Source organism: Artibeus jamaicensis, unplaced genomic scaffold (genome assembly GCF_021234435.1).
Source record: "Artibeus jamaicensis isolate MK-2021 breed Jamaican fruit bat unplaced genomic scaffold, CSHL_Jam_final contig_457, whole genome shotgun sequence".
Lineage (NCBI taxonomy): Eukaryota > Metazoa > Chordata > Mammalia > Chiroptera > Phyllostomidae > Artibeus > Artibeus jamaicensis.
The window spans coordinates 36777-54294 of NW_026521840.1; the positions used below are offsets into that span (position 1 = coordinate 36777).

The 17518-nt window shown below is 40.6% G+C and overlaps 1 protein-coding gene across 1 annotated transcript; it reads left to right on the plus strand.

Annotated features, from left to right (window-relative positions):
- The first annotated feature begins 1215 nt into the window (after positions 1 to 1215).
- Positions 1216 to 2721, plus strand: LOC119041768 (germ cell-less protein-like 1). Its single transcript, XM_037135152.2, has one exon. The coding sequence runs from the start codon at positions 1216 to 1218 to the stop codon at positions 2719 to 2721; it is 1506 nt and encodes a 501-aa protein (XP_036991047.2).
- Positions 2722 to 17518: the final 14797 nt, after the last annotated feature.

The window sequence follows — 17518 nt, forward strand, 5'->3', positions numbered from 1 at the left end:
AGGCATAACAGGATTACAGTTGAGGAAAGAAGTATGTCTCCATTCCTTGGAGGTCTGAGAAAAAGTTGTCCTTGAACCATATCTCAGACATTGAGAAACGGGTAGTCATTTCTGAGAAATGGAAATTGCTAGAGGTAGAGGACTCAAGATGTCCAAATAGGTGGAGAGGGAGGAACATGAATGAGACTGAAAGGTATTCTGGGAACTTATGATCTTCCCTAAACTCGAGTAATCTATTGAAAACAGAGGCATGAGCCCCAAAGCAGCGAATTTGGAGACAAGCCACCCCACCCCACCACACACAGGCATACAGAGTTTAAAATGGTTTTATAACCAGAAACACAATTTGCAAAGAGAAGTGCGAGAGCAAGCAGCCTGGAGCAGATGTTAATCACCTTTATCGCAGACCATGGCGTCATGGTCACAGCCTCGGGGGATGAGAAGGTCGGTGCCTGGGGGACAAAGCTGGCATCTAGATGTCATTACAGGGAGGAACTTTGCATTTCGACTGACTTTGAAGCCTTTTAGTTCCTTGCTGTTGGGGAAACTGAGCCTGAAAGAGGTTTAGGTTTATTTTAAAGTCAGAGAGTGAAGGTCAGTCTTCCACTTCAGCTGCCTAACCACCCTGCCCCCGCCCCTTCCCCGTGTGACTCAGCCAGGGCCTCTCGAGGACATGGCCCTGACGTCCTTCCTCCATGCTCCCAGATTTACCGAAATATCCACAGGTATTGTAATCATTTGTTACGTGAACTCGGTTCACTGTAGCCTGACTAAGCTGTGCTTGTCTTCACACTCCCAGTGCCCGGCACAAACCTGGGCTCACGCTGGATGCTCCATTGATATTCCCTGAATAAATGAAGCTTGTGTTTCCGTGAAGGAAAAAAGATATAACCCCTCCCCACATGTTCACGCAAAAATGTAGGTGGACCAATGGGAGTTGTGTTCTTGAAAGGACATGGAAATACACCCACAGGGCAGATATACAACCAACAGGACACAAAGGGTGCGCCAGAGTCATAGCCGCAGTAGGACACGCACACGGCATTGTCTTCCTGGTCCCGTGAACTCTCGCGTGAGTTCCTAGCAGGTGGCACGGCTGAGTGGTGTCCGTTGGCCGTACCCATAAGCACTCGGGGCTGAGCCGGTGCTGGGCGGGAAGCTTCACTTTGACAGAGGGCGTGTCTGTGGTACATGTTTTGGCCGTACTAACAGGCCATGGGAGCGATAAATAGTCGGATGCCGTGGGGGCGTGGGGGAAGACATGCCCCAGAGCAGCCAGGGGCCGGTGGAGTAGAGGTGGCTGGGGCAGCTGTGGCAGAGTATGACGAGGTGGAGGAAGAGCGTGAAGAGGCCGGACCCTCCACCAGTCAGGGTGGATTCAAACGGAAGACGGACTCAGGAGGGCCTCCCGCCGGGCGCCTCCAGAAGCGCGCCAGACGTATTTCAGGTTCCGTTTATGAGAAACTCTTTCTCATGGGGGAAGGCAGCGATGTACAGATCCGCGCGCTAGGAGAGGTATGGAACTTGCATAAGGTCTTCTTGTGCCAGTGTGGCTACTTCGCGAGCATGTTCAGTGGTGCGTGGAGGGAAGCAACCATGAATACCATAGACTTGCAGATGCCCGACGAGAACATTGACAGCGAGGCTCTGCACGAGGTTTTAGGATCCCTGTACCAAAGCTCCGTGCTTATTCCACCCAGGCACGTTGTGTCCATCCTGGCCACGGCCAGCATGCTGCAGCTGGATGAGCTGATTCAGCAGTGCGGGGAGGTCATGGAGGAGACTGTCAGTGCCTACACCGTATGCAGTTACTACTACTCTGCTGAGAGCTACGGCCTCCCAAACATCAGGACCATATGCTTCCAGTGGCTGCTGGACAATCTGATGACTCACCACTGTGAGAAGCTATTGTTGCGTCAAGTCAGCCCAGATATCATGAAAGAGCTCATTGCCTCTTCAGAGCTCTTAGTGATAGAAGTGGAGATGGATGTGTACACCATGCTGAAAAAGTGGGTGTACTTGCAGCTGCAGCCGGAATGGAGAGGCCCCCGCAGAGCCTTATTGACTGACGCCAACCTGTGGTTTGCCAGGTGCAGGAGAGAGTCAGGAGGCACCCCTTTCCTGGAAACCCAGGAGGGCAGAGCCTTCGTGCCAGTGTTCCAGCATCTGCGACTGGCCGACTTCATCTGTGACCTGCCATCCGAACGCATCATTAATCAGGATGGGCTGATCCCAGCTGCGTGGCTGACCCCGGTATACAAAGACCAGTGGCTTGCCCTGGTCCAGGCCGAGCAAAGCATGGGAATTGGGCCTACCGACATCCATGTGCCCAACTTCCCTGGTTACAGCATGCGGTGCGGCCACCACCTCCCTAAGGAAGTGCGGTGCAGCTGGCGATGGGCCAGCCTCAGCATTGGCTGGGACCTGGTGGTGTGCTACGCCAACCGGCGCATCATCTTCAAACGCAGCGCCAAGAACAAGCCCCATGGCCTCGGGGTCAGCTTACTGTGGCAGAGAAAGGTCGCTTTCCGCCTGTGTGTGGTTTCCTTGGACACCACTGGAAGAGCCACCTTCAGGAAGAGCACAGAATACCAGGTGCTTTCCCCGGGAAGAGACGAAGAGCTGGAGGTAGTGAACTTGGAGAACCAAGATGTGGTCTTCCCCATATATGTGGCCTGTAACTTCCTGTACGTCCCCAGAGAGGGGTGTGGTCCAGAGTGAGAACCTTTGCAAAAGCTCAGAGAGCTGAACTGCTCTTCCCTGGGCACAGCGACACCAGTTTGATCAAGGTGCCAGTTCCCTCTTTGGGATCAACTGGCCTTGCCCATCTCTCGTGACCAACTCTGTCAGAGGTTTTGTTTGTAATGTTTGTAATGTTTGAGACTGTTTACCGGCACCTAGGAAGAAGATGCACTTCGAAGCCCCCAAATACCTCCAGAACTTATTCATGCTGCTCATGTGGCAACTCCTTCTCCTGGTTTAAGATACATCAACCCCCCTTCCTGACCCCCCCATCATTTCTGAGAAACAAAGACCAATTGACTTTACAGAGAAACTCTGAGCCTACCTACTCTACTAGTCTTAGTTTAACTCTTTGCCTTTAGTTTAATTAAATAAATGTTAAAGGAATACTTTGACTTTTCTTTGATTTGGTGTGAGTAGAGCTGCCCTGCCCCACTCATGACCACCACCACCAGTGGCTCCGTTCAAATTGCTCCCCCTTCCCGTTTCCTCAGTAGTTGCTTTCCATGTTCTCTCACTCTGCGAACTCATCCAGCCACCAGTGATGATCTTCCTTTTGTTGATTTTTCAACCAAAGAGTATCTTTTTAAGTTTTTGAGGAATTTCCATGGTGTTTATTATGATGGCTGAACCAGTTTACACTCCCACCAACAGGTCGCATTTCTGTGATGTCAGTTGTAATTTCTCCTTTTTCATTTCTAATTTTGTCTTTTCCTTTTTTTCTTAGTTTGCCTTGCTAAAGGCCTGTTACTTCTGTTTATCTTTTTCACAACCCAGGTCTTAGTGTCATTGACACTTTGTGTTGTTTTTCTGGTCTCTATTTCATTTATGTCCACCGTGATCTTTATTATTTGATTTCTTCTGTTAACTTTAGCTTTAATGAATTCTTGGTTTTCTAGTTCCTTAAGGTGTAAAGTTAGGTTGATTGCTTTTGAGCTTTATCATTTCTTAATATATGTATTTATGACTATAAACTTTCCTCTCAGTACTGCTTTTACAGCATCCCATAGGTTTTAGTTTATTTTCCATTTAGTTTGTGTTTCCATTTTCAATTGTTTGAGATAATCTTTGATTTCCCTTTCTATTTCTTCCTTGATAAAGTGGTTGTTTAGGTGTGTGTTGTTTCCACATATTTACAGTTTATTTGGCTTTCCTCATGTTGATATCTAGTTTCCTTACACTGTGGTGGAAAGATAGTTGTTATGATTTCAATGAGTGAGATAAGTCAGTCAGTGAAAGGCAAATACCATATGCTCTCACTTACACATGGAATCTAATGAACAAAATAAATTAACGAACAAAATAGAAACAGAGACATGGATACATAGAACAGACTACAGATATCAGAGGGAAGGGAGAGGGGAGGCTGGATCAAAAAAGGTGAAGGAATTAGCCAAAGAACGTATATGCAAGACCCACTGACACAAACAACAGTGAGGTGATGACCATAGGGAAAAAAGTTGGGGACAAAAGTGGAGAAGGGGGCAAAGTTGGTGGGGAATGGGGACATTTGTAGTGGTGTAAACAACAACAATAAAGTTAAAAAAGCCCTAGCATGGTGATTACCAGAGGGGAAGGGGTGTGAGGGGAAGTAGAAGAAGGTATGGGGTGATAAATGGAGATGGAAGGAGACTTGAGTCTGGGTGGTGAACACACAATATAATATATAGGTGATATAGACTTATACGCCTGAAACCTATATAATTTTATTAACCACTGTCACCCCAATAAATTTAATTAAAAATAAAATAACATTTTCTAAGGCCTGTTATGGGTCCTATGATATGTTCTATTCTGGAAAATATTCAGTGTATATTTGAGAAGAATGTGTATTATGTTCTTGGCAAATGAAATATTCTATAGATGTCTGTTAGGTTGATTAGGTCTAATATGTGGTTCAAGTCCACCATTTCCTTGTTCATTTTATGTCTGGATGATCATTCCATGGTTAAAGTGGGGTATTGAAGTATCCTACTATTGTTGTCTATTTCTCCCTTCATATATATTTTTATTTGCTTAATGCATTTAGGTGCTCCAATGTTGGGCGTGAATGTGTTTATAATTGTTATATCATCTTGATGGATCAGTCCTCTCAGGATATAAAATGACCTTCCATGTATTTGGTTACCATTTTTGGCTTAAAGTAAACTTTTTTCTGACATAAGTATAGCTCCCTCCACCTTATTTTGGTTTTCACTTGCATGATGTATCTTTTTTTATCCTTTCACTAAGTCAACGTGTGGGTCTGAAACAGAAGTGGGTCTTTCTCAGCATATAGTCACCCCTTGACTTTGTTTGTTTTATCCATTTAGTCACTCTGTGGTTTTTGATTGGTGGATTCAGTTCATTTACATTTAGAGTAATTATTTATATTTAAGGTGTTACTTGTGCCACCTTATCAATTTCTTTCTGGTCGTTTTATATTTTTCCCTCTGTTTTTGCCTACCTTTGTGAATTAATGGTTTTTATGGTGGTGCTCTGTTTCCACTTTTTAAAAATGTTTTATAAATCTACTCTAGATTTTAGGCTTGTGGTTACTATGAGGCTTACATATAACATCTCACAGCATAAGTTGCTATGCTGATAGCAAATTATCTTTTTTCACCTATAAAGGCTTTACTCTTTTACTCCTTCCTTTTATATTATTGATCACCTCTTTTATGTTGTTTATTAGTTAACAGTTTATGGCCGGTGTTGGTATTTTAATTAATTTTTTCTTTAAATTTTATATCATATTTGAATGGTTAACTTACAATCCTAATATAGAGTTTCTAATATAGAGTATAGTAGGTGTACAATATTATACTAATTGCATTAGTTCCAGGTGTACAATATAATGATTCGACATTTTACACCTTACAACGTTATCACCCCAGTAATTCTAGTAATCATCGGTCATTTCATATCTGTAGGGCAGATTTTTAGGACAAACTATTCTTGGCTGGAAATTTTTATCTTTCAACATTTTGAATATACCCATATAAGTTCACTCTCTCATGGCCTGTAGTGTTTCAAGTGAGAAATTCACTGACAGCTTAATGGAGATTCCTTTGTAGGTAACTTTCTTCTTTTCTTGGTGCATCAAAGGTTCTTTTTTCATTGGTCTTTGACAGTTTAATTATAATGTGTATTGGACAAGGTCTGAAAGCGTTGAGAAAATAGAGCTCTGTGGACTTCTAAGTCCATGTCCTTCCTCAGGTTTGTGATGTTCTCAGCTATTATTTCTCTTCTTTTTTTTTTAGAGAGATTTTATTTATTTATCTTTAGAGGGGAAGGGAAGGAAAGAGGGAGAGAAATATCAATGTATGGTTGCCTCTCATGGGTCCCCTTGCTGGGAACTGGCCTGCAACCCAGGCATGTGCCCCAACAAGGAATCGAACTGTGATCCTTTGGTTTGCAGGCCCGTGCTCAATCTACTGAGCTACACCAGCCAGGGCAGCCATTATTTCTTTAAATAAACTCTCTTCCCTTCCCCCTTCTCCCCCTTTTCTCCTTCTGGTGCCCTGATTATTCTGATGTTTGTCTTGCTATGGTCTCTCGTAGCTCATGTAGCCTTTTTTTTCTCTTTTTAAATTTTGTTATTTCTTCTCTTCTATGTTATTTCAAAATCCCTGCCATTTAAGTCACGTATCTTTTTTCTGCTTTACTATACATTATTTCTATTGTATTTTTCATCTAATTTATTGAATTTTCAGCTCCAGAATTTCTTTATTTTTCTTATAGTTTGAATCTCTTGTTAAGTAACTCATTTTGTTCATATATTTAACTCCAAATGTCATTAAATTATATTTCTGAGTTTTCTTGTAACTTGTTGAGTTTTTTCCCTGCTATTTTTAATTCTTTATCAGTTAGATTGCTATAGTCCATGCCTTTAGGCTCAGTTGCTGAAGAATTTTTTTTTTGTGATTCTATATTTTCTTGATTTTTAAATTTTCCTTGTAGTTATGTTAGTGCTTTTGCTTTTCAAATAGCAGACACCTTCATAACTCTTTGCTCATTGCCTTGAACAGATGTGGTGTTACCTTCAATAACATTGTTATTATCTGATGTTTTCTCTGTGTTTTTGGAGATGGAATTGTTCCACCCTTCTTGCTCTCTCATGGTCAAAGCTTTAAACTTTTTTGTCTCTGTGGTTCTTACAATTCACCTGGTTGGTTATTATTTTCCAGAAGGTGGCACTAGAGCTTAAGTTTGTGGTTTCTCCCTAGCCTAATGCTCCTGTTCTGTTTTCTGAGAGTGATCCCTGTGCCCTTTGAGCTTGATCTCCTGGATGCACTTAGGAGTGCACACAAAGAACAGGCAGCAGAGTGGAAGGAGGTGTGGGTAAAGCACTCAGTGTGTGCACCTCCTGCTCAACACAGTCTCTTTAACACCCCTATAAGTTCTTTTTTTAAATTATATTTTATTGATTATGCTATTGCAATTGTCCTGATTTTTTCTCCTTTTCCCACTTCCATCTTAGCACCTTATACTCCCTCAGGCAATCCCCCCACCCTTGTTCATTTCTGTGTGTTATATGTATAAGTTCTTTGGCTACACCCTTTTCTATACTGTACTTTACATCCCCAAGACTATTTTGTAACTACCTATTTGCACTTTTTAATCCCCTTACCTCTCTCTAATTCTCCCACACCCAAATTCCCATCTCTTTATCTTTAACCTTTGGCATTTTAATTATGATGTGTCTTGGTGTGGGCTTCTTTGCATCCATCTTGTTTGGGACTATCTCCACTTCCATGACTTGCATGTCTATTTCTTTCACCAAATTAAGGAAATTTTCTTTCATTATTTTTTAAATAGATTTCAATGTCTTGTTCTTTCTTTTCTCCTTCTGTCACCCCTATGAAGCAAATGTTGGATTGCTTAAAGTTGTTCCACAGGATGCTTACACTGTTCTTGTTTTTTTGGATTCTCTTCTCTTCTTGTTGTTCTGAGTGGTTGTTTTTTGTTTCCCTTTTTTCCGAATCATTGATTTGCTTCTTGGCTTCATCCACTCTACTGTTGCTTCCCTGTCAATTGTTTTTTTATTTCAATTAGTGTATCCTTTGTTCCTGACTAGATCTTTTTCATGCTGCTGAGGTTCCTCACTAAGTTCCTTGAGCACCCTTATAACCAGTGTTTTGAACTCTGCATCTGATAGATTGCTTATCTTTGTTTAGCTCTTTTTCTAGAGTTTTGATCTGTTCTTTCACTTGGGCCATTTTTTTCTCCTCAATTTGGCAGCCTCCCTGTGTTTGTTTCTGTGTATTAGATTGAGCTGATATGACTCCTTGTCAAGTAGTATGGCCTATTTTAAAAGGGGAAAGATTTATATGATCTGAAGAAAAAACAGAGAATAACATGGCCTGTTATAGAAAAAAACACCTGAAAATTTATTATAGTACCTCCACCCATATCACACTAATAGATGACATTCAAAATAACATGGATAAATTGTTTGAAGTTAAAGATCTCACTAACATTATTCTATTCAGTAACACATTGACAGGAGCGAGGTATACTTATCCAACTCCCATGTACTTTGCTCCCCTACAGGTACTGTGCAACAAACCCAGACCTGCTCCTAATGGAACTAAATACCCACAGTACAACCAGACTTTTACTTCCAGTTGAAAATGACATCCACTAACATTAACCCTTACACTGTTTCTGTGCCTCTTCCTTAATTGAGAAGTTCCTACCTTTGCCATTGTTGACACATTGCCAATGTTAACACATCCACAGGTGTATCTTCCTAGCCTTAGCTTATATCCTGGCTCATAAAGGATAGTTCTGTGCACTAATAATACCTGCTGCATGTGGATAGACAACACTCACCATGTTTTACAGATAGACAGAAACATGCACCAAATGGTTCATAATTTTACTATAGAGACTAAACAGACAAAACAAGTCAAAATCTTTGGGGTTTTGGTTGATATATTTTCTTAGCTTTTCCTCAATAAATGGGAAGACTAGCTTCAAATTGATTTTGAAATCCTAGTCTGTGCTCTTATAGGATTCAGAATCTTAAAGATAATTTACTACTGGCTCCAAACTGAGTCATTATGAAATAAAATATAATTTAGATTATAAGACAACTGTGTAAGACAACTTGTCTTATACAGTTTAGATTATAAGACAACTGAGGGACAACTGTAACTGAACAACAGTAATTTTTTTAAATGAAAAATAAAAAACCTGAGGTCAAAGAATGGACTTTTACATAATTTAGCCAAAGGTGACCTCTGCATATTGACCGATAGGGTGTTTATTTCTTCACTGCAACCTGGAAATTATTGGTTCAAAAACCTGACAGCACAAAAATCTAATTTTTACACATCAATTATTTTTTAAAATAAGCTAAACAGTGTATCATAGTAGCATAAGTTGTTTGTTCTCTGTCTCCCCCTTTTTAGATAATTGTTTACACCTCCGTATATGAACAAATGTACCTCAGCATTCTATGCCAAAGGACCTGGAAGGATTCTTGCCTGACTGTGCATCTGAAAAAACACAAACAAGACCTTGTTATGACCTAAAGCTAAAAGGGAGTTGCAGAAACTACCCCAATGCCACCTACCATGGTTGGTGAAACAAACAAACAAACAAAAAAAAAACCCTGAAGAGTGCCAACCTGGACACATATCCATGGGTAAGAAAACATCTGTAGAAGCCTGACCTGACTTAGGGGAGGTTCCAGTACACCATCAGAGTAGAATGGAGACTAATTTGAAAGCAGAGGAGAGGTAGGGTCTCAACTAGAGCAGCTCAACTAGAGCCGCCGCTTTGCCAAAGCCACATTACAGGGGAATAAGCTGTCTCCCAAGGGCGGCAGCAACCTCTCTAACAGAGGATGTGGAAAGCAGTAACTTACTTCTCCTATGAAGAAGGTAGACCCCTAGAGCAGGGGACATAAAGGAAAGAATAAACAAATGGGATGTCATCAGCATAAAAAGCTTCTGCATGGCTAAAGAAAATGTCAGCAAAATGAAAAGGGAACCAACTGTGTGGGAAAATATATTTGCAAATGATATCTCGGGCAAGGGTTTGATCTCCAAAATATATAAAGAACTCACATGCCTCCACTCCAGGAAGACAAACAATCCTATGAAGAGAATGGGCAAAGGACCTGAACAGACACTTCTTCAAGCAGGACATACAGAGGGCCCAGAGACATGTGAAAGGATGCTCAGCATCACTAGCCATCAGAGAGATGCAAATTAAAACTACAATGAGACACCACTTCATACTGGACAGAATAAACAAATCAACAAAAAGCAAGTGCTGGTGAAGTTGTGAAGAAAAGGGAACCTTACTGCACTGTTGGTGGGAATTCAGACTGGTGCAGCCACTGTAGAAAACTATGGAATTTCTTCAGAAGACTAAAAATGGAACTTGCCTTTTGATCTGGCAATTCCACTGCTGGGATTACACCCTAAGAATCCTGAAACACCAATTCAAAAGAAGCTCTGCATCTCAGTGTTCATAGCAGCACAATTGTAATAGCCAAGTTTTGGAAGCAACCTAAGGTCCCATCAGTACATGAGGAGATCAAAAGACTGGTACATTTACACAATGGAGTACTACACAGAAGAAAGAAAGGAGATCCCACCCTTCACAACATCATGGATGGAACTGGAGAGCATTATGCTAAGTGAAATAAGCCAGGTGGTGAAAGACAAATACCATATGATCTCACCTATAAGTGAATCCTAATCAACAAAACAAACAAGCAAACAAAATATAACCAGAAACACTGAAATAAAGAACAAAGTGACAGCAACAAGAGGAGAGGGGGTAGGGGATAATGAGGGAAAATAGGGGAAGTGTTATCAAGGAACATGTATAAAGGACATATGGACAAAGCCAAAGGGGATAGGATTGAGAGTGGGAGGTGGGGAGGGATGGGATGGGGAGGAAATGGAGACAATTGTTTTTTAACAATAATATAAACAAACACACAAACAAACAAATAAATAAATAAATAGAAAATAAATGGTGGAGAGTGGTCAATGACTGCCCAGCTACCACAGTTTTGCATTTAATGGATGTAGAAACCCGTTTACCCCAGCAGCACCCTCATTTCTGACGAGGGACTGCCATAATTGAAAGGGAAGAGAAATAGAAGAAAGCAGAGAATATTAAAGAGGATTAAAGGAATGTGGTTCCTGCTGTCTGCTTCAGGATTTTGGTGGTGAGTTAATCCACAAACCTCTAGAAGTACCCTACGAGAAGAACCAACATCAGGCCTGTGGGCATCCCCAAAGCCCCACGTGCTAATTCCATACATCTCTCCCATTCTTCTGCTAGCTCTCTGTGCATGCTCCGAAGTTTATTCACAGAGCAAGGTCCAGTACTCAGGTAGCGTGCTCAGAAAATAGGTCATCAAAAGTGAGCAAGGGACAAACCACAAACAAGCTATAGCGCCACCTTCTGGAATACAAAATAAAGGCTTCTAATAGCCACCCTGGTGAATTATACAAACCAAAGAAGAAATAAAAGCTTAGTTAAAGAGATTACTGTTACGTCAAAGGCAAAAGCAAAAGTGCATAAGTTCAAACAATATAAAAATAAAGTGATATATCAAAAAAGCAAATAATAATTCTTTTTTAAACATTTTTATTGATTATGCCATTACTTTGTTCTATTTCCCCCCTCCGTTCCCCTCCACCCTGCACACCCCTCCCCCACGATTCCCCCCCTTTAGTTCATGAACACATGTCTCAAGTTCTTTAGATTCTGTATTTCCCCTACTATTCTTACCCTTCCCCCTATTTTCTATCTACTGTCTATGCTACTTATTTTCTGTACCTTCTCCCCCCTTCTCCTTCTCCCACTCCCCTGTTGCTAATCCTCCACGTGATCTTCAGCAAATAATAATTCTTTAACAGCAGATTTCAAAGGCACAAAACACTGCAACATAAATGATCATTTAAAAAAGCTGTTATGAATAAATTGAATGAGCTACAAGTAAGCTCAAAGAGACAAGGCAATAAAATCAGCAATTAAATTAATAAACAAAAAGAGTTCTTTACCAAGGAGGTTGAAATTATAAAAATGAACCCAACGTAAGTTCTGGAGCTAAAGAATTCAATGAACCACATGAAGGACACAATAGAAATTATCTGTAGTAAAGTAGACCAGGTGGATGAATTAAAAAATTACTTGGAGGATAGAAATATAGAAATAACATAGTTAGAAGAGGCGACGGAACTAAAAATTGAGTGTAGAAGGACAATAGGAACTATTGAATTCCAGCAGAAAGGCAAATTATAAGAATATTTAAGGTTCCATATGAAGAAAGGGGAAAGAGAGCAGAGAGCTTATTTTTCAAAGACAATAGCTGGGAAATGCCAAAAGTCCAGGAAAAGATTTGGACATAGAAATTCACAAAATTAATAGAACACTCTAGTTTCTCAATCCAGAAGAGGTTCTCCAATACAAGCTATAATGAAACTGTCAAAAATCACTGATGAAGAATGAATCTTAAAGGCAGCCAGGAAAAATTTAAGTAACCTGCAGAGAAACCCCCATTAGGCTATCAGCAGATTTCTCGGCAGAAACCGTACAGACACATATTCAAAGTGTCGAAAGACATAAATTTCCAGCCAAGAAAACATTATCCAGCAAATTTATCCTTCAGATGTGAAGAAGAAATGAACGCTTTCTGAAACAATAAATGAGGAGGTTCAACACCACCAGCCCCGCATAGCAAGAAATGCTGAAAGGAGTTCTTTAAGCTAAAAGGTGGCATGAAAATATGTAAAAGTACACAACACACTTGTGAAGCTGAATAATAGTCATCTGCAAAACTCCTTCCCCCAAAGGAGCATGTGGTCTCAATCCCACCAGGAATCCCCAGCGCAGAGCAACAGAGATGGGAAGAGATGCATCATAGCATCTGGTGGTGAAAATCAGTGGGGATTTAGTCCTCCTGGGAGAGAAGGGAGTCTGCTGGAGACCCAGACACCACCTCCCCAGTTGTTGGCATAGGTAGTTAGCTAGTCATTAGTAAAGAAGGGGGAGTGGCACAAAGGGAATCGGGCCCTGAGTTTACTAAACTAAGGAGCTGAATAGAATACATAATAAACTGGGAAGCTGAATCAGATGTTAGGACAGCATTCCACTAAGCTTGATTTAGTATGAAGCTATAGCATTTACAGACTCATTCACATGCTCCAGGGGACCGCAGCTGAAGAGTCTTGATCCTACAAGCAGGCAGGAAAGCCTCCCAGGGGTGCTGCCAGCTGCATACTGTATTATTGGAGGGAGAAGGAGGAGAAATATCAGAGGGAGGAGGAGAATTTCCTCCGCCGAGCACATGCACAGTAGAAACCAGTGACGTGACAGAAAGTTTGGACATGCACAGTAGAAGTCAAGATGGGCAAGAGGAAGTGCTTCTACATTCAGGCGTGTGCAGTAGAAGCAAAAATGGTGACATGAAAGGGTAGGCTCTAGCCTTGGAAAACCTAGGATTTGGATAGGGGGCACAGAACCCCGGTAGGTCCAGGAAAAGTGTAGTAAAAATAACTTTACATACCATATGTTGTTAATAAATTTATGACATAAAAAGAGGCAAATTGTAATATGAACAGTACACAAGGAAGGAGCCAAAGAATGGAACTTTTACGTCATTCAAAGACAAGTTGCTATCACCCTAAAATGAGCCATTTTATATATGAGATGTTTTATGTAATTCACAAGTTAATAATAAAACAAAAACTTAGATTAGATGCACGAAAGACAAATAAATGAGTAAGAGCACACCACCAGAGATACAAACCATTTTACAAAAATAGGCAAAGACAGAGGTGAGAAATATAAAAGTGAGAAAAGTAAGTAGAACTGCCTTTACCTAGGAAACTAGTATATTAAAAAAAATACAGCATCCCTGAAAGGATTGCAGCAATTAGTGCCATCTCCAAAGACTTGAAAGGTTTAGGAATAATGATTCCCAGCACATCCTCTTAACCTACAGGTCACACACCAGCCAACCTAACTCTGAAACAGTATCATCACAGGAATCCAGGACAAAGGCGAGGGGAAAACCCCATCCCTGGAGAGTTCTTCCTATAGGGTTTTTGCATGTAGTGTTCTTGTGATTACATAGAGTGTGAGGATTTTCATAAGTCCTAGGTCCTCCCATAGACCCTACCGAGTGATTATGTTTCTTTGAAATTTCAGTTACATTTTATAACTAGTCAGACTAAAGTTTCACCCTAGTTCTAATGCTCTATTAGAGGTTAAGTGTACAGCAGTGAGCAAAATATGGAACTATGTCTTAATGGGAGAAAGGCTAAAAATTAATGTAGACTATTGTGTTCACCAACTATGCCTTTACCCATGAACTTTTAGGTATCCTAGACTAGAACTGTTTCAGCTCATTCCATGGTAATATTGATATCACTCTTGCTTGCTTTAAGTCAGAGGGAGGCTCACCTTTGACCATGCAGTAAACAAAACTGTCAAATTGTATTTTCTTGGAACTTACATCCTATTGGGAAGAGACAGATAGTCATCTCTTGCTGAGTATTATAGTAGACTTTTTAAAAGAAAATTCTGGTCTTCCTTCAGATGTTGACTCCACTCATGTAACTTTTAATTCTTTCTTTTTTAATGGGTTGATCAGAGATCTTTTCCTCCTAGTTAAGAGAACCAGGATGGAATGAGAAACCATGTGCACCCCAGTTTTGTTTAATTTGGCCAATCAGCTTGCCCATACCCTAGATGAACCATCTAGAAATAACATTGCCAAGATTTTTTTATTTTTACCCTTGGCAAATCAGAGGCCCTATGCAAAACTGAAAGTCTCCAAACTTTTGCCACCATGGCAAAGAGTCAGAACACTGGAGAAGGGATTGCTAATAACTTTCAGCATTTTAAATGCTCTCAGCTTTCTAACCAGCCTTTTTGAGGTTCTCCTAATCCCCGGTGCTGATGCTCTGAAAAACTGCAGGTGCTTTTTCCAATCCTTTTTCTTAATTGGCTTTGAAGAACTTGCTTTCAAATTGGAAGGGAAAACTATCTCCATTTTTATTGAGACTGTTGCTACACTCTTGTTGCTCAACCCCACGGTCATAAAACAGACCCTGCCTCAGAGTAATAAAACAGTTCAAATAGTGAGGATATCAAATAACCTCAACTGGTTCACATCTCTGAACCTATCTTTTTGTCTGGGCCCTTTAAGGGATATATAGGTTGTTTTGTTCTTAGTTCTTCTGCCTCTACCCATTCATTATGTAGAGACTTCCTAGAGAACTATCTGTCATGCTGGAATATCCTTTCCCCCAAGGGGGAAAACAATGTAATAGCTTGGCATTAACTGTCAAAATGGCCAATTAGGTGAATGAAATGGCTTTTCAACATCTTTCATTTGTTCCATTTTGGACAGTACAATAGCTGAATCCAAGAGAACAGATCAATTATCCCTATTGGACCAATTGCCATTTTCTTTATGGGAATAGTCTTCAACTGACATCAACAGAATCTACAGTGCACCTCCTGTTATGTTTCAAATTGATATTTCAAAACCTCTTCCCCAAGGTAATGAACATCTTATAGGTAGAGAGGCACTTACATATATAAAGACTATAACTGTAAATTACATTACTCAAAGCCTTATTATTGTTTGCACTAGTCCCTGTAACCTTCCTATTTTACCTGTGAGAAAGGCAAAGGGATTGGGGTCAGGGTTTGTCCAGGACCTTCAAGCCTAAGCCACACTGTTACCCCTAGACATCCTTTTGTTCGTAACCCTTATAATCCTGCTAGCATCTATCCGAACTGGAAGTAAATTCTTCATGGTAACTGATTTATGTAGTGCATTCTTTAGTGTCCCAGTTGATGAAGCTAACCAGTACCTTTTTGCTTTCACTTGGGAAAAAAAAAATTACCTGAACAGTAATGTCTCAGGGTTTTACTGAAAGCCCTTCTTATTTCTCACAAATTCTGAAGACTGATTTGGATAATATAATTTTCCCTAAAGATTCCACCTTATTGCAATATGTGAAGGATTTACTTCTTTGCTCTTCTTCTCAGGTTTCCTCACAAGAAGATAACATCCATTTATTAGAACTTTTGGACTTAAAATGACAAAGGGTCTCTAAAGGAAAATTATAATTTGTCCAAACTCAGGTTTGACATTTGGGATAGCTGATATTGGAACAAGAACTGCACCTGGATCCAGATAGGTTTCATGGTGTCCTACGTTCCCCAAGGCCAAAAACTAAGCATCAATGGTTGCTTGCAAGGTTTTCTTGGGTTAGTTGGCTATTGCCAAAATTGGCTACTCCCAAATCTCTCTTTTATGGCAAAACCCCTATATGTCTCACTAAAGAATGACAGTACGAACCCAATTTTATGGGAAGAACAAGATGACATAGCCATAGCCTTTAAAACTTTAATGGAGAGTTTCTTTAAAAAGATTTTATTTATTTTTAAAGAGAGGGGAAGGGAGGAAGAAAGCGGGAGAGAAACATCAGTGTGTGGTTGCCTCTCATGCACCTACCTGCTACTGGGGAGCTGGCCCACAACCAAGGCATGTGCCCTGACTGGGAATTGAACCAGAGACCCTTTGCTTCACAGACCTACATTCAATCCATTAAGCTACACCAGCCAGAGCCAAAGGATAGTTTAATAAACCTACCTGTTCTTGGGCATCCTATCAGATCCCCAACCCTTGGTTTTTTGTACATGAAAAGAAAGGAAATACCCTTGGGGAATTTGCTCAAACACATGGGGATCACTGCAGACCTGTAAGATACTAGGATATCTATAGTCAGCAACTGGACACTGTGGCTTGTGGATACTTCCTTGCCTTAGCGACATTGGTGCTAGTGGTTTCTTGATTAAGGTCACAGAGAAAAACTGTTATGAGATCTCCTCTAACAATTTTTGTACATCATGTAGTAGAAGCACTTCTGAATTATCACAACCAGCATCTTTCAGTTAGTTGTCTTACTTTGCATGAAATCTTTACTTTTTAATTTTTATTTATTTATTTTTAGAGAGAGGAAGGAAAGGAAAAAGAGAGGGAGAGAAACATCAGCACGTGGTTGCCTCTCACACCACCACCCCCACCCCCAACTGGGGACCTGGTCCACAACCCAGGCATGTGTCCTGACTGGGAATCGAACCAGCAGCCCCTTGGTTCACAGGCTGGTGCTCAATCCACTGAGCCACACCAGCCAAGGCTGTATGAAATCTTTTTGTTGAATGATTTCTATATGACTCTTTGACATAATTACCTTAATCCAGCTAGTCTTCTCTCTTTTGAAACTGATGAAGCACTTCCTTAACTCTTTGCCACTGTTATGTCACCTCTTGACTCCTCATGAGGATTCACAGGAGACTTCTCCAGGTAAAGCTTCTTTCTTATGGTTTACAGATGGTTCATATACAACTTAAAGTGGTAAGTACTGTGCTGTTTATGAAGTCATCAAGGAAGCATGTTTGCATTTGGCCACTTCAGTACAAGCTTGCTGTTACTCAAGCTTGCATTTTGGCAAAAAGTAAACCTGTCAACATTTATACTGACAGTAGGATATGCCTTTGGAGTGGTTTGTGACTTTGAAATGTTATGGAAGCAATGTGGTTTCTGTAACTTCAGTGGAGTTAAAATTAATAATGGTTCATATGTTCAGAAGTATTATATGCTATACTTTTACCTGATGTTCTAGCTACTATTAGAACATTGTAAACTTGACTCCCTATAAGCTAAGGGAAATCATCTTCCTGACATTTTTGCTGAGAATGCTACCCTTAAAGGCATCTGCTGCAGTCAAATTCTGTCATG